General features: G+C 44.1%; 2 protein-coding genes across 3 annotated transcripts in view; one reads left to right on the top strand and one right to left on the bottom strand.

The window, feature by feature from the left end:
• Positions 1-10,271: 10,271 nt before the first annotated feature.
• On the top strand, positions 10,272-13,358 carry LOC116834050 (baculoviral IAP repeat-containing protein 5). The gene is made up of 3 exons (XM_032795885.2): positions 10,272-10,384; positions 11,966-12,083; positions 12,366-13,358. Exons 1-3 carry the CDS (start codon positions 10,275-10,277, stop codon positions 12,447-12,449), a joined length of 312 nt encoding a protein of 103 aa, XP_032651776.2. The 5' UTR covers positions 10,272-10,274; the 3' UTR covers positions 12,450-13,358.
• The window catches only part of DZANK1 (double zinc ribbon and ankyrin repeat domains 1), a 36,172-nt gene continuing 31,571 nt past the window's right edge, over positions 13,163-17,763 (bottom strand). For both annotated transcript variants that reach the window (XM_032795882.2, XM_032795881.2), the window contains exons 18-21: positions 16,532-16,612; positions 15,073-15,200; positions 13,635-13,709; positions 13,163-13,328 (exon numbers count right to left, since the gene is read on the bottom strand). In XM_032795882.2, coding sequence (XP_032651773.1) covers positions 13,163-13,328; positions 13,635-13,709; positions 15,073-15,200; positions 16,532-16,612 — 450 coding nt within the window. The remainder of the gene's footprint in view (positions 13,329-13,634; positions 13,710-15,072; positions 15,201-16,531; positions 16,613-17,763) is intronic.

The following is a 17,763-nucleotide window of genomic DNA, read 5'->3' on the forward strand; positions in this document are numbered from 1 at the left end:
CCCTGTCCTCACACACTGAATCTATCTTAGGCCTTGTCTACAGTATAAAGTTTTGTCCATAAAAGTTATGCTGCCTTAATTAAAGCGCTTTAATTAAAGCTGCTGTTGCATGTCCACAGTAGCTCCTTGTTAGTGTGGATGCACTCTGTCGACAACTCTTGCATCAGACACAGAGAGCAGTGCCCTGTGGGTAGCCATCCCACTGTGCAGCTGGCCACAGGGTGCTTTGGGAAGGGTTTGCAATGCTTCATGGGGCAGGTACAGCATCACATGATGCAGGTTTCTCAATCCCATCCTTCCAGGGGCATCCAAGTAGATTGTCAGCCACTTTTCAATTGGTTGTGGTGGGGGAGGGAGAGGAGAGCAGTTTGTCTGGGGTGGGGGAGACAGCAGGCTGACCTACCAACCTACCCTGAGGCAGGGTGAGGGGGAACCCCCCCCATATCATCCCCTAGCTTTGCATGGTACAGCAGTCTCTTTTGAAACAGCCCGCTCTGCCTGTCTGTGTACCTATGGTTCTGTGATTCCCTCAGAGTTCTCCTATAGCCGCATCCTGAGCAGTTCTGCGAGCTCAGCTCAGCTCAGCTCCCCATGCTGAGGAATGTCAACGCAGCACAGCAGTCCCCCCACCCCATGCTCCCTGCAGCAGCAGTCTGCCTGCCCCTGTGTTCCTAGTGCAGGGCAGAACAGCAGCATTCCCCATTAATGATTTGCTCTTTGTTCCTCAAAGGGAGCAGCAGGGTTAGCTGCCAGATACTTTCCAAAGCTCTGGAGGGGCACATGCCTGCAGGGCAGCAGAGATCAAAACAGTGAGCAGAGCAGTCACCACAGGAATTGTGGGATACTGGTGGAAGCCAGTTATGTGGACAGTACAAACAGCAGTGTCTATGCTGATGCTTTGTCACTTTAATTTTGCTACAAAAAGCACTATGCCTCTCATGGAGGTAGTTTTATTTTGTCGGGAAAACAACAGAGTTTTGACACCGAAAGTAGCTTTGTAGTGTGTACACATCCCCTGTTTTTTCGGCCAAAGGCAGCTTTTGCTGACAAAACTTTGTAGTGTAGAAAAGGCCTTACATAAATGGAAAAGGGACCCAGAACCCTGAACTTCCAAATGGCTCTTTGCCATTCAAGACCATTAGTATGAAAACAAGCACCCACACAAATCTCCATGGGGCAGCTGGCTTTCTCTGGAATAGCTAGAGCCCTCTGGTAGAGTGTAAGTAACACATGCTATTCACTACTGAGCTTTCCTTTCCTTTGTGTCTCAGCCATTTGACTACCAAGCAATCTTATCCTGATTAGAAAATCAACACCCCATCAATTTGAATTACGGTTGCAGCTCCACTGAGCCATAGAATGATTGTGCAATTCCAGTTGCTAAACCAGCACCTTATTACAGCCAAATTCAGCTGAGCAAACTTACCTTTGTGACTAATAACCAAATTTTACCTTCCTCCTACAGGAGAAAAATCAATCTTTCTAAGTGGCCTTACGTGTGTATGTTAATATTATGTGATATGGAAGCTGCCTATTTCATTTGGCACCTTATAGACTAACAAGACATTTTGGAGCATGAGCTTTCATGGGTGAATACCCACTTCGTGGGATGCATGTATCCGACGAAGTGGGTATTCACCCATGAAGGCTCATGCTCCAAAACGTCTGTTAGTCTGGATCTGTAAAAGCAGCAAAGAATCCTGTGGCACCTTATAGACTAACACGGCTACCCCTCTGATATTTCATTTGGGTCATCTTGAATCTAGATCTGCAACATAAGATGAGCAGGGTAGGCAAAAGAGATTGTTTTATAATTCTTTGAGCACTACATAATTTGGGCAAAACTAAGCTTGGCACTTCACCTTGACAGAGGAATCTGATTATTCTTTGGACAAACAAGGCTGGGAACTGGCAAAGTCTGGTACATATACTGTGGTGGTTTTCAAACTTCTATATCAGTGACCCCTTTGACATAGCAAGCCTCTGAATGCTTTTTAATATATTTACCACCATTATAAATGCTGGAGGCAAAGTGGAGTTTGGGGTGGAGGCTGACAGCTTGCAACTCCCTATGTAATAACCTCCTGACCCCCTGAGGGCTCCTGAACCCCAGTTTGAGAACCCCTGATATAATGCTACGTCCTTTGTGTGTACATGTCCTTTACACAACTACAAACATACATGGTGGAGCATTCTGACTGTTTGCAGACTAACAGGATAAATTGCATCACCCACCTCACGTGCACTATGGTCACTCATCCCTTTCCACCAGGACTAGTAATATTCCAGATCAGTGAGCAGCTTCTAATAGCTGTTATTTAAAAAATATATCAACCTGACAAAAAAAATGTTTCCTCCTTTCCCCACAAAACTGGATTTGTGCCCGTTTTTGTTCTGCTGTAGGAAGGACTGACTGGCCTAAGGACAAACACAGAGCATCACCAGTAATGTGCTCTGAGATGTCCTACTACAGAGAGCTGGGGCAAAGAAGGATGACTGTCCAAACCCATTACGCAGGTAGTTAGGGGACCTGTCCATATTGCACAAAAGCAGCATGCTGAACTGCTTACAGAGACAACCCTATGGCAGCATAGACCTGTGAGGAGCAGAACACCATGAGCACATGATGGCTACACAGAACGTTAGCCATGCTCTCTGCTGTCACACAAATCGTGTTTAGAGCCAGCCGTACCGTTAACTGGATACAAATTCCATGAGATGTTGCTGTATAGATAAGGCTTTAGGATTAAGCCACAAAATTCTTATTCACTAGTCCTTACTCATGGGCTTGCATGATTAGGCCGGTACAGTGCACCTATCATTGAGATTTTCAAAGCCAACTAGGTGATTCTGTCCCACAAATACCATTGAGTTATATGGCTAAATGCCCAGTCAGCTTTGAACATTTCAACCTTGGTGTAAAACACTAAGTTAATGTATAGTTAAGGTTCCACAAGGAAGCACTCCAAAGTCAGGAAATGAGGAAGTTAAGGTTTAACATGCAACTTTCATTCTATCATTTTGCATGTAGGCATTTACAATGGGATTTTTAGTCATGTGATCTCATAGGATTGCAAATACCATTTTCCTTACAGCCTTAGATACACTCATAAATCTAAAATAACATATGAGCATGTATTTAAAGGCTGATTTGATGCATACACATAAGTAGCATGATTAACCCTAACATTTGTATTTTCTGACTTTTGGCTGCATTTTGAGTTACAAAGGAAGTGCTTTGCAACTTGACCTGCAGCAGTGGCTGCTGGTACAAGCACTATGTCTTTTTATATTGAATAAAAGTAATTAAATTAGCTTTCCCCAGAGAGAAGCATACAGTGGTGCAAAGTGCTGTGAAAAGTTCCTCAACCCAGCTGTATAAAACTCTTCTTTTTCTTTGTGTTACAGTCATTTAAAAATGTTGGTCAAAAATGTTAAACTTTGCCCTAGATATGCTTTTAATAGTCCATGTTATTTCTGGGTTTGATATTATTTCTATGGCAGTAGCATTAGAGGTGCTAGCTGAGACAGCAGTCCCATTATGCTGGGCTCTGTAAAAACACTTAGGACTTGTCTGTACACAGATGTTGCACCAGTTTAATTAAAAATGTGATGTTAAAGCAACTTAGTTAGCCAGTGCAAAAGTCTTTGTGGACACTTATTTTGGTATGGCTTCAGTCAATTACTTATTGACTGAAGGTAACCAAAATAAGACTGCTCACTTTTATAGTTGCACATGCAATTGTTGTCACACAGAAGTCACGTTTATAAGTTGCACTGTTTTAACTAATGGAGTTCATTGCTCCACCCACCAGATAACACTGCCTCCATAGGACTTGTACTACATTTTCTTAATGACTGTTTTCCTTTGTAATATTTTCTGTGGTGTATAATGTATTCATAAGAACAATGTTTACAGGAGCTCATCTATTCCTAACTGAGTAAGCCAGGTTCTCACCTAGTAACAAAAAAAAGTTATCAGCCAGTTTATTGCCTGGTCTGGAGGTAAATACAGTTGGCAGGAGACTATCATCTCTCCTGAGAATACAATTACAAATTGTTCATGTCTAGCTTGTAAGGGGTGTTAAAATGAAACATGTTCAAGTTGTGTATTAGCAGCAAAGAATCCTGCGGCACCTTATAGACTAACAGAGTTTTGGAGCATGAGCTTTCGTGGGTGATGCATCCGACCTAGTTGGGTATTCATCCATGAAAGCTCATGCTCCAGAACATGTTAGTCTATAAGATGCCACAGGATTCTTTGCTGCTTTTACAGATCCAGACTAACACGGCTACCCCTCTGATACTTAAGTTCTGTATTGTCATCAGATCACTGCATCCATATGAAGTGGACAGAAAAAAAAAACCATTTAGGAGACTTAAGTTACACAGTTCTATTCAGATCTTAAAGTGTGATCACAGTAATCACTCTCAATTATTGTGGATTCTTGCTATTGAAGTACTATAATCTTATAAATCTTTTTATTCACTTGTAAGGCATGGGATTTATCACGGTATTCCAAAAGAAACCTTTCCACATGTATTGAAACACACATGCTGTTGACTCAGATTATACTTGTATCTTGATGACTGATAAGTATAAAATCTTGGATGGCCAATCAGAAAGTTCTGGGTCCAAGCCCAGTTCCTGATTTTTTAAAAAAATCACTTTAAATATGAAGTTAAATGGTCACATGCTGGCACTCTTTGGGTTTACCTGGCAGCAGGCATCCCTGAATGCTGTCTTTGTGGTATTAAGTGCGCACGCATACCCATAGAGAGTACTCATGCCAGCAAGAGAAATAATCCTCAGAACAGGGGTATGGGGGGCTGCATCAACATCAACCAGGCCTCATAATGTGACCACTAAACTACACATGGCTTCCCTTGTCCTTTCAAGAGAACTAGAAACTTAAACATTGTGTGCCTGGCTCCTGCCACTGAACCTCACCACACTTTCATAATGAATACACCAGATCTTATGTAATTTTTCCTGTAACATCAAGAAGGGACAACAACCCTAGCACCCCACCATAATACCCACCTACAGAGCAAGCTTTCCTTAGATTGTGACTACTGTGGAAGCGACATTGTAATGACCACACTGGGGAGGTTCCATGTCTGATATGTCTCCATAATTTCCTGATCAAACTGGTTCAGGTTACAAGTAAAACAATGGATTTTTAACTGCCAGTCCTGCAGACTCAGCCTGGCATCTGAAAGTCAAGGTTATTTTTTTTCTGGCTCATGTATTACCAACCATAAAAATTCTGCAGTCAAAACTTAGCTAATTGTTCTACTGATGATGTACAAACCAAAATACAATCCATCTTACTCTCTTGGCTCTGGAATGTTTACAGGAATAAGAAGTAGCATAAACTTATTTATAGTCAGTAAGGTCAGCAGCTTTGACTATAAATGGGAACATGTTTTTAATAAGATAGCATCACTTTTACATAGTTGCTTTTCAGATTAGAGCTGCCCTTTAAGAACTTCTCCATCTTTGCTGTTTCTGAAGCTGGAAAACATGTTTATATGGGAAAAATGAGGCCTGCATAATCAGCACAAAAACTGAAGCCTGAAGGAGCAGATTCAGAGACAACCCTCAAAGGGTACATGTCTTCACTGCAGAATTAGTCTAGGTTCTTACTTGGTATTGGCTCTCTAACCCCCTTCCTGACCACACAGAAATTTCTCATACAAATTTAGTTATACTTTCAATCTGACGCAGCTGGGGATGTGGATTAAAGGCCAGGTTCTACTTTCACTTGGGCTGGCAACCAGCCCACTTTGGAGTGAGGACACAGGGTAAACCACTTTAGTGCAGACAGTTCTCCAATGCCTTCCCACCCCATGTTCCCGAAAGGACAGACAAGTTCTCACACAATTCACTAGGAAAGAATAAAAGAGCAGCTGACCTTACTGCAGCACAAAGAATATGGGCAGTCCTAGCGACACACATGGGTGAGGGTGCAGTAACTTGGGTATGGCTTTGCAGTGTGGCCACTCACACATCGGCCAGGCTAACCCAACTGCTGATCACCTGGGCTAACTGCAGTGAAGAGCTGCTGAAGCTCATAGATGAGGAAATATCCACAATTACTGCAATGGGTTCTATGCCAAAAGCACAACCTGCCTGAAATGTCAATGCATTATCCAAGTAATAGTATACCAGAGGATCCTCTCTCCCTCCACGGCAGAGTGGCCAGCTAGTAAGTAGAATAATTCCAAACCTTGATTGTGCCATCATTCACTCACGATTTGGGGGGAGACAAACAAGGCAGTTTCTTCCATGTGATTGACATCTAAGTTAAAAAACAGTGCAGCCTGCTTTAAAGCAGATCTGTTTCCATCCACAGGAATGAATGTTGAGAATCTGGATTAGAGACATACTCTTTCTGACACAGGCTGGGGGGAGGGGGCAGGAGGCCGAAGTAGTTTTGATTTCTTTCAATAAAATTATTTATTTCTACAAAGTTAAGGCCTACATTTTCAGCAGTAATCCCTGATTTTCAATACATGTTTTGAGACACCTATACTCTGATTTTCAGAGGTGCTAAATATGCCCACAGCTCCATCTGAAGCCAGTTGTGCTACACCTCCAAAAATCCTGGCCCTTGGATCTCAAGTTGGGGGCATCAAAATATTGAGGCACCCAAAATTAGTGAATATTTCTGAAAATTTGGGCTGGATGCCAGATATTCCACTTACTTAAGGAGAAACATCAAGGGCTCCTTATTCTTAGAGACATGGTACTACCTGGCTATAATATTAATTCACAAGTTCAGTGCACTATGAATTACGCACACACTATGGAACAAGTTTTTAAACATGAAGACTCAAAGTCTATAGGTACAAATGTGTACCTAGTTGCACTTCTATATTTGTATGTGCAATCATTGTAACTGCAGGCACAACCTGGGTACTTGCTCAGAAAAATGGTAATTTAGGCATCAATAATACAATTTAACGGTCAAATAATCAAGTACTCAAAAATTCTAAAGGCTGAGCAACAGTGCTCCCTTGTGCATTTGCCTCAAGATCCCTCCCTAGCACCACCGCAGCATCAATGAGCCGCTCTAGCTGAAATGAACACACTACTTGGCATTTATCCCCCTCAAACACTGCTTCAGCAGCAGGAGATATCACTCAGATCCGCCGTGAGCTATTATCTGCAGTGTAACATGAACATTCTTCCCAGTGAGAAAAAAATCAACCCCCCTATATCAAATGGAGACATGAGTAACCAACCTTTTAATCACCTGGAAGAATTCTGCAGCATGTAACTGTGGACAGTATAATGGTGAAGGAAGGCATCTTTTTCCCCCCTCACCATAACAAGATCCAGTTACTAAAAGCTGAAGCTAGACAAATTAAGAGTAAAAATAAGGTACAAATTTAACAGTGAGGGTAATAACCATTGGAACAACTTGCCAGGGATTGTAGTGGATTCTCCATCACTGGAAAACTTTAAAATGGAATATACTTCTAAAAGATAGGCTCTAGTTAAAAAAATTAATTAAGGCCTGTGTTATGCAGCAGGTCAGATTAGATGATCACAATGGTCCCATCTGTTGTGGTAACCTGCAACCATAGAGTTTTGAACATCAAAAGCTCTTTATTCTGCAGATCAGTCAGACTCACAAGACTTCCACCAGGAATACTCTCTCTCCTCTATTGCAGGGAATCAGTCTACCATTGTGACCTGTGAAGATGAAGCTAGTACAGAAAGTATCTGAAGCCCATCGTAGCAATAGCAGAAGACAGCAAATCACTATAAAATCTTACCACACCACTGATAGAGCAGTCATTCAGCTGAACATTCTCCCTTATGGCAATCTGGAAACAAAACCAGCAAAAAAGGTTCATTGCCCTGACAGAATAAAAAAGACAACTGTCAGCCCATGACAAAGAAATAATATTTTCCTGCTCAACTTTCAGTCTGGAGCCAAACATTATTGGCCTTATGAAGGCAATGGGAGTTTTGCCATTGATTTCAAAGGGGCCAGAATCTCCCCCAACTTGAGTGTGTTCAACACTATGAGTAAAGATGGCAACTGCCTACATGACATGTGATGGCAGCCATAAAATCCTGAGATGATCCAGAACAAACGTCATGTAAATGACATTGAAAGTTTTCATGAAGATAGTTGTGTAATATATCTAGGTGGATTTATAATGAGTTTCAGTGGAACTGAGAAACAGGGTTTGACTAACTCCCTGAAAAAAGAGACAGCATAACCTTTGATTTCTTGTGAATTACAGACACCCACACAGAGGCTGTTATTCATCTCCCAGTTGTGGCAAACATTCACAAAACAGGATTTCCTTTGGACTGGGTTGTTAAGGATTAGCCAAAGGGGTTAAGTGCCTCACAATACCTGTTATTAAAGTTACAGTATATTTTCCATAAAAGCATGCTTTTCACATTATATATGGAGTTAAGCAGAACATACTGGAAAGAGCTACTTTACTATGCAAATTCAGTACTGATCTTAGCAGGCAGTTATTACACTTGGACAGCTACAGCTTGTATTGTTCTTTTTAAAACCAATAGCAACACCACCATCTTCTGTAGTGTTACTCTGCAGGAGCCAGCACATATGAATTAATACACAAAAGCACCACGTTGTGCGTCAGATAAGGTTGCTCTGTGCGTAGCATACCTAACAGAAGGAAATAAGTTAAGACTAACAGAAATATATATCCCAACTCAGAGACACACCTCATCTTTAGCACAACCATCATGTACCTGAGAATATTAATCAAGCCTCAGTCGGGATGCCAGACCTTTCCCCAAACAGGCCACAATTCCACCCCCTGCATCCTCTCTGAGTTCTGTGCTCTGAGGTCAGTCTGAGCTGTCACCTGTTTGTGTCTGTTCCCTATAAAGACCCAATCCCTGCTCCCAGCACAGACCCAAAGCCATCCTCTTTGACTCCAGACTTTCCTTTTCTAGTTACAGGCTCAGACTGATGGGTGGGGGTTGCGATTCACCACCTGTATCACTGCTCATGCTGTTCCCGGAATGGGGTGAGCTCTGTCCTGCTCCCCAAACTACCACACAGCAGGGCTGGGGAAAAGCAGGGCAACAGCACCACTCAGGGCAGAGTGCCTCAGCCCTTGCCCTGACACTTGTCAACACCCCCGCAACCCTGATACCCCTAATATCCCCCATGGCCCCAATATCTCCCCCCACAGTCCCTCCCTCAGGTCAACACTTCTTCCACAGCCCTGACACTCCCTCCCATCCCCCTTCTCCCTCCCACAGCCCCTCCCTCAGGTCAACAACCCCACAGCCCTGACACCTCCCCACAGTCCCCATGCCCCTCTCACAGGTCAACCCTTCCACAGCCCTGACACTCCCTCCCATCCCTCTCTCCATCCCCACAGCCCCTCCCTCAGGTCAACAACCCCACAGCCCTGACAACCCCACAGTCCCATGCCCCTCTCACAGGTCAACCCTTCCACAGCACCTGAACTCCACTCCCCCTTCTCCCTCCACCAGCCCTCCCTCAGTCAACAACCCCACACCCTGACACCTCCCACGGTCACTCTCTCATCTAAACAGCTCCAAAGCCTTGACACACCAACCCAACCTCATGCTCGATTGTCCCCATAGCCCTTCCTCACGTCATCCCCCATGACCGACTGACTCTCACACACACACACACACACACACACACACATCCTCTATCTATAATCCCCGCACGTCAGCAGCTCCGCCTCCCGCCCCGTCTCTCTGTGACGCCGCTATACTACATGCAAGGGGAAGCCGTTATAACGGCCCAGCCCGCGCGGGCCGCCCCAAACTACAGTTCCCAAGGGTGCCCGCGCGCGCGGTCCGCGGCCAGTCCCGGCAGCCCCGCCGCCGCCGCAGATTTGAAGATGAAGTGCCCCCGGGCCGCCACTGCCGCCCGTCGCGCTCCTGCCTGCGAGTGGCAGCTCTACCTGAGCGAGACCCGCCTGGCCACCTACCGCAGCTGGCCCTTCACCGAGGGCTGCGCCTGCACCCCGGAGGGGGGGTGAGGCTGGGAGCCGGTTCCTGGCGGGGCTCGGAGGCTGGCCCGGCCCGGTCCGGTCCCCAGCGCACTGAGCCCCAGGCCTCCCACCACCCGTCTCCCCCTCCAGGCCCACGAGCCTGCGGGACTGGGCACCGCCCTCCAGCGCGGGCATCCCCCCCCCACCCCACCCGCCGCAGCCCGCGGGTAAGGAGCTGGGCGGTCTCGCTGATCCCGTCTTTCTCTCCCTCCCCCCCCCCCCCACCGCTCCAGATGGCAGAAGCCGGGTTCATCCACTGCCCCAGCGAGAACGGGCCCGATGTGGTGCAGTGTTTCTTCTGCTTCAAGGAGCTGGAAGGCTGGGAGCCTGAGGATGACCCCTTGTAAGTATCCCAGTCCGTGGGGGCCACAATAGCCCTGCACTCTGCCCACGGGGGCTTCTTCAGATAGAAGCTGCCTGTAATAGGGGAGAATAGACCCCTGCAAACCAGGATGCCAAAAAGTCACATGGCAGCCTTCATTTTCTTGGCTGTGTGCCAACTACTGTTTCATTACACATTGGAAGCTACTCAGCATGTGCCTCCTGGGTGAGTTATCCCCTGATTATTGCACGAATGCAGGATTATGTATTGAATTCTCAGAAAACAAGGAGCCTCTGCTGGCCCAGGGCTGCTTTGGTAGCTGGACCCAATCCTCTCTTAAGTTATCAGGAGGAAAACTAATGTCCTCTGTGTCCTCAGCAAGTAACCTGAATTTTCACTCAGGATGGAGCCAGTCTATTGGACCTCCATGGAAGGAGTTCCACTGTAGGACTCACAATAGAAAGTCACAAACACAGAGGTCAGCTAAATATGGGAGTGAAGCCAGAGTAGCAAACTATTCAAGACAGCACATCACTGATCAGCAACTGGAACACTCCTGTTTTTAACCTCCTCCAGGACCTTGTTCTTCACTCATGCCAAGTGAGAGATAGTTATGCTCTACTTTTCTTAATAGAAATCCAAGCAGAGGACTAGTCTCCTTTAAATAGTTCCCTGAACCCATAGCCCAGCTGCTATAGGTTTGGGACTGAGCCCTGAGGAGACTGAAATGGCTGAGAGTGAGGAAAGTACTTTAGGATTGAAATGCCAGCTGAACCTCAAGGGTGGAGTGTTTTAGCAAAATACCAGTACACTGGTATCTCTCAGTATCGCAGGGTGTGGGATTGTAGAGTGACTCACTTGTGGTTCTGTGAGTAGTGGATATACCCTAGCGGACAGGTTCTCAAACTCTTTGTTGACAGCCCCCTTGTCAAATGCAATGTTCATTATGGACTCCCAACTGATAAATGGATTGACAAAATTATGTGTGCTTCATATGAACATGTACTGTTGGCAATGCTTTATTGGAAAAAAGTATAAGTCCTTACAGATATGTGAGAGGGGTGTGCCTACTTCTTACTGCAGCATCTATCCAGAGGCAATGGGGAGGTGTGTGTGGGGGGGCTGCAGATGTGCTCTGCCAGATTTCTGCTTTCCATTTGGCCCTGCTACCTGAAGAGCTGATGTAGCAGGGCAGAGCAGTGATGTCTCTCCTTGGCTAGCTGTTGCCTGCTCATGCAATCAGTGGCTGTGAGGCAATTCCTTCTGATGGTGGGGGAGATCTCTTTTGCAATTTTTGGTTGTGTGCCCCTGCTCCCCCAGCCCAGACAGGTGAGGTGGAGGTGGTGCTCCCTCCCTGGGCCCATGAACATTTTGATGGCTCCCCCTGCCATCAGAAGGGGTTGTATCAAACCATTGACTCCATGAGCAGGACCCCTCATGCCTCTGCTCATAACATTTTGTGGGCCTCCTGGGCAGTCTCTAAGGACTCCAGTTTGAGAACTGTTGTGATAGAGGATGGGGTGAAAGCAAGTAACTACTGAAATGCTTTGCACTGGAGTACAGTTGTGTACCTTTAACATGAGTCTGGTCTCCCTTTCCTAGAGATGAGCACAGGAAACACTCCTCTGGCTGCGCTTTTCTCTCCCTCCGTAAGAACCCTGTTGACCTGACACTGCAGGAATTCCTGAAACTGGACAAGGAACGAACAAGAAACATGATTGTATGTACAGCTCAAAATTGGGGTGTGTTAGGTCCTCTAATCCTAAAGGTTAATGTAGCCACCAGTCCTAGAACCTGTTAGGTAGCCTCCTGACTAGTTGGCTTCCTTGCCAATGAGACACTTCTTCATTAGTCTCCCCTCTGACATGTGTTGGGCCAGCCAGCATGTCACCTTGCAGCCCTGGGGGGGAGTGCTGAGCTGTTGTACCTTGTCCTTTCCCACCAAGCTGAGCATGATACTGCCTGCAGTAAGCTGAAGGAATTTTATTTTTGATCTTTCCAGAAAAAGCAAATCTCTCAGAAAGTGACGGAGTTTAAAGAAGAATCAGAGCGTGCACGTCGTGATATTGAGAAGCTGGTCTCCTAGGCCCCTGCGACTTGCCTTGTGTAGTGTCTGACTTGTATATATGTTCTCTAGAGTTGTCTCTTTGTGCCTGGGTGGTGGTAGTAGTGCAGGTCCCTTTCATGCAAGGATCAAAGGGATGTATACTTATAAACAAAGGGGGAGATATTCAAAATCACCTAAGGCATTTAGGACTGCAACTACCATTGACACTTGTGTTCCTAAATCTCTTACATGACTCCGCAAACGTCCTTTGAAATTTTCTCATGTTGCCACATAAATAAATGTCTAAAGGAAACTTCATGCACAATGATTTATTTAACTGCTCAAACTGAGTATTCTGTAGCAAAGTCTAACAATCTCTCCTATTAGAATAGTTCACATAATTACATTTTTATTTTAAAATGTGAAATAAGTTAATCACAGTAAATGCTGTCTTAGGGGGACCACTGCAGAAGTGGTGAATGATCCATTTAAGGTATTTCCAACAGCATCCTAATCTTAAAGGCACAATTACTCTCCTGGGGCTCAATCCTGTAGTTCTTCTAAGTATAAGAAGATTACTTGTGATTTTGATATCAAAAGGTGTCAGCTACTTGCTTGATTCAAAGCCCCTTGGAGTCAGTTAAAAAAAAAAAAAAAAAAAGCTTTGGCGATGCAGTTTTTTTAAAAACAAAAATCCACTTTCTTCCAAACATACATAGCATCCAGCTCCACCTTGGATAACAGAGCTACAATCAAGCCATGGCCAGACTGATATTCTTGGGCTTGGTCAGTTTGTCCAGCATTCTCTGTCCAAGCTTACTAGCAAACAATGAAATTATTTCCTCATTCCCAGTCTTCAGTGCCAAGTCATATGCTGATAAGCCTTTTTCATTCTTCTTTTTAATGTTTGCATTACAGCTGTAAATAAAGAACAGACTGCTCAAGCTACTTTGGAAAAGGAATCTATTTCAAATTACTATAACTCAAAAGTAAATCCCACAGTCAGATTCTGATGCTGACTCGTGTTGTAATGTGAGTGATGATATCAGAGTCTGGCCCTGGGTCCTGTTGTACATGTGCAGCACGCTATGAAGTTAACGTAAGTTGAGGGCACTCAGCTCCTTGCAGGATGAAGCGCATACCTGTTACTGATTACTTCTGTGTGATGCATATAGATTACACATAGCCCAGATTTACGCTGGATGCCACAACAGCAGAACTTACCCTAACAAGACTTGGATGCATTTCTTTCCTTCTAATCCAAGCAAAGTTGCCTCATGAAGAGCAGTGTTGTTATGCCTGTATGGGAGGAAAACAGGGTGCACTCTAATTTCTATTATTTAAAAAGGAAGTCAGGACTATTTAGAGGAATGTTTTATCTCTACTAGTGTATCAATTGCTTCAAACTAGGTGGGAAAATCAAGGACCAACAAATGTAGTCTCTGGTGAGGTGACTATCTTCTTTTTGAGAGTGGGGTAGGAGAACTTGGGGGAGGGGGAGTGTCATAAAGCATAAGTCCCAATTCTGAACCTTAGCGTCCAAAATCTGGGTGCCTGCATGAAACCTCCAAGCTTAATTACCAGCTTAGATCTGATAGCGCTGCCCCCAGCCAGACATTCCAGTGTCTGACTCACTCTGGTCTCCTCAAAACCTTCCCTGGGAGACCCCAAGACTCAGATGCCCTGAGTCTCACAACAAAGGGAAATAACCCACTTCCCTTCCCCCTCTTTACCTCCTCCCAGATCTTCCTTCCCTGGGTACACTAGGAGATTACCCTGCTTCAATTCCTTGAAACACAAACACTGAGAGATCAAGTGTCTCTCCCCCCTCACCCAGAGGATATACAAATTCAAGCTTAGTAACTCTAACACAAAGAGATTTCCCCCTCCCTTCGTTCATTAGCCTTAACCAGAAAAAAAAATCAAACAGGTCTTAAAGAGAGAGCTTTATATAAAAAGAAAGAAAAAGACATAAAAATGGTCTATGTATCAAGGTGACAATATACAGGGTTAATGGCTTAAAAGAAAAAAATGAATAAACAGCCTTATCCAAAAAGAAATACAATTTAAAACATTCCAACAAACTACACACATGTAAATACAAAAACAGTATAAAAACCTATATTGTCTTATACCTGTACTTACAACTGGGAAACAGAAGATTAGAAAGCCTGGAGATAGAAAGATCACTCTCAGAGCCGAGAGCAACAGAGACAAGACAAAGACGCACACCCAAAACTTCCCTCCCTTGAGATTTGAAAAATCTTGTTTCCTGATTGGTCTTCTGGTCAGGTGTTTGGTTCCCTTTGTTAACCCTTTACAGGTAAAAGAAACATTAACCCTTAGCTATCTGTTTATGACAGGGGGAAGGAAGGTACCAGTGACAGGAAGATTGAGGGGAAAGGCTTAGAAGGAGGATTGAGGCTTTGTGGAGCTAAAATATGGGGCCACATTTTCAGAGCTGGCCAACTAAAGTGAAGCAATAAAAGGGGAAGTTTTCTGTTGATTTACCTGTTTCCAAGTGTGGGTGGTTTTGTTTGGTTGTGAAAATTTGATTCACAGTCACTTTAGGAGGTTAGTCCCTTTTGGTGAAAATATAAGTCTCAAGTCCCTCTGCCGGTCAAGCTCTATAGAAGATTCTGGATAGAAATTGCTTACTTACGGTCCTGACTGCTGGTCAATATCAGCACCTTTCTGGACAAGAAGTGGAACCACTTCATCATGTCTGTTTAGGACAGCAACTGTTAAAGCAGGTCGGTCTTCACTGTTGGTGCAGTTTGGGTCAGCTCCCTGGAATGTGCAGAAGAGGACTAGCCATTACAGGTATACAGGTCTCAATTTGCCTCCCCTGATTTAATAGAACAAACTCAGCTTTAGTTGTCACATGTATTGTCACAGTCCCTCTCAAATCTGCTCTAACATTCAGAAACAGTCAAACCTGGAAAATTCAACTTTCATGTATTTGTCAGGGGAGGGATAGCTCTGTGGTTTGAGTATTGGCCTGCTAAACACAGGGTTGTGAGTTCAATCCTTGAGGAGGCCATTAGGGATCTGGGATGACCAAAAAAAAGGGGGGGGAATGGTACTTGGTCCTGCTTTGAAGGCAGGGGACTGGACTTGATGACCTTTCAAGGTCCCTTCCATAGGTGTATCTCCATATTTAAACAAAAGTAGGAGGGAGACAAGGTCAAAGGCTTCCCTACCCATTGCAGCTGCTTTGTGGCCACAGCTCCAGGGAGAAGTGGTAGTAGTGTTGTGATGATGGATTTGACCAATGGAGAACTCCCTAACCTGCTTTCACCTCAAAGCTCTCTCCTTGCATTCTACTGTGTAGTCCATCACCATAGAGTTATGGTGCATGCCCTACCGCAGGGCAGGCTTGCAGCAGTTCTACTAAGGATTTGACCTTAACCCATAAAATGGTTACAGAACAGGTTACTTTTTTCCCTTACTACAATGTTTTTGGTGGGATCAGGGCAAACTCATACTTGTTCATTATCAATTCTGGAAGAGAATATATGCAAACAGATTTTCCTGTTTGGTTTTTATTTAAATGTTCATTTTCTTTAATACTGAGGGCAGTAAGGCCCAGGGCCTGAAAAATATTTAGGGCTAGTCTATAGTACAAAGTTAGGCTGACTTAACTACATCGTTTAGGGCTGTGTAAAATGCTGTGTGCGATGTAATTAAGCTGCTCCAAACCCCAGTGTAACACTGCTAGGACAATGGAAGAATTCATCTTTTGACTTAGCTACCACATTGTGGAGAGGTGGATTTACTACACTGACAGAAGAACCTCTTCCATTGCTGTAGTAAGTGCCTATGCTATAGCAGCACAGCTGCTGTAGTACCGTTGTAGCATTTCTAGTGTAGGCATTCCCTTAGGCTCCTAATTTCCATTGAAATCAGTGGAAGTTAAGAACCTAACTACTTTTGAGGATCTAAGCCTAAAAGCTCTACTGCAGTGATCTGCCCTTCGAACAATTTCTGTGGGTTTACTATTATTTTTCTTATAACAAGTCATGAAAGTAGGACTAAAGTTCATGAAGTAAATGGAAGATGGGCCTGGATCTGTGTCTTGAAAACCTGAACTAGAAATTACTTTATCTTTTTAAACTTACTTCATCAAGCAATTGTTCTACCAATGAAATTTTTCCTTCCCCTTCTGGACCCACTTCTTTCAGGAGCTGTCTAGCCTCAAGCTGTGAAAATACAGAAATCAACACCACTCGATAATGTTTCACAAAGTAGAAATATGATTATAGGGAACTCACAGTGGCAGAGTAGTGCAAAGGTAGCTGAGGGCAGAATTTGGTCTTATGCATGTAAGACATTTGAACCCCACTAATCCACACACAATTTCTACAAAAAAAGGCTGTCTCCCCAGTTTCTGAGCCAATATTGAACAGCATGGTGCTATCATCAACTGTCATATTACTAAGGTCCCAATCCTGTAAATTTATACATGTGCTTAACATTACCACCATGAGTAGTCCTACTGAAATAAAATAAATACTTAAGATAATAAGGGTAAGCACATGAGTATCTTTGACAATTCAGGGCCTTTGACTTCCCATTTTTACAAAATACGCTGCATAATATTTACTAGCATACTGTGAAATTTTATCAAATAAAACTAAACTCCAATTGCCAAAGCACATTAACAAAATACATTCTGTGATTTGCTAGTCTTGCTTTTTAACTGTGTTTGTTCACTTAAGCCAAACTTCATCACCCAGCCTGAATATCTGGGCTGTACATGGGTGACAGGACAGGAAGAGGTGGGAAATCCTACTAGGCCTCAGAGTCACTCCTTGGCATGCAAACTCAAGCCAATGGCGGGATTAGCCTATACAATTATTTTCACCCCATAGTTTCCCTAGATCTATGGCCCAGTGGCTTTCAGCTGAGCCTGAGTATGTGCTACGCCCAGGAGAGACTATGAAATAGCAGGGAGTGAAGGAAGCACTTTTGCATGTAAAACCCATACCCTGGCCCCGGCACACTGCCACACAGAGGTTCTCGTGAAGTAGGGCTTGCAGAAATGTGATTTTTTATTTAGGGTGTAATTCACTGGAAGTGTTTTTATTTTTGCACTGAAAATCAGTTATCTGTTCTTTTGTTCATTTTTTAAAAGCCCTGAAAATTCAGTTACTTGTGTTATATTTCTTACAGTGTAACATGGCAAGTCTCTTGTCCCCACTGGATAGATGATGTAACCACATGTCCCCGGTGGCTTGCCTTTAAAGGTTTCCATAACACATCTGTAGCATTAACATTCCCAATTTCTAACTGTGACAAAGATTCTGGACCTGATCCTGTTCCAATGGGAGTGCTACCATTCACTTCAAAG

This window comes from Chelonoidis abingdonii, chromosome 3 (assembly GCF_003597395.2).
Source record: "Chelonoidis abingdonii isolate Lonesome George chromosome 3, CheloAbing_2.0, whole genome shotgun sequence".
NCBI classification, from domain to species: Eukaryota; Metazoa; Chordata; order Testudines; family Testudinidae; genus Chelonoidis; species Chelonoidis abingdonii.

Coding starts and splice junctions, on each gene's coding strand:
- LOC116834050 (XM_032795885.2), top strand. CDS start 10,275: ATGGCAGAAGCCGGGTTCATCCACTGCCCCAGCGAGAACGGGCCCGAT. Junction 10,385..11,965: donor GAGCCTGAGGATGACCCCTT/GTAAGTATCCCA, acceptor TCCCTTTCCTAG/AGATGAGCACAGGAAACACT. Junction 12,084..12,365: donor AACGAACAAGAAACATGATT/GTATGTACAGCT, acceptor TGATCTTTCCAG/AAAAAGCAAATCTCTCAGAA.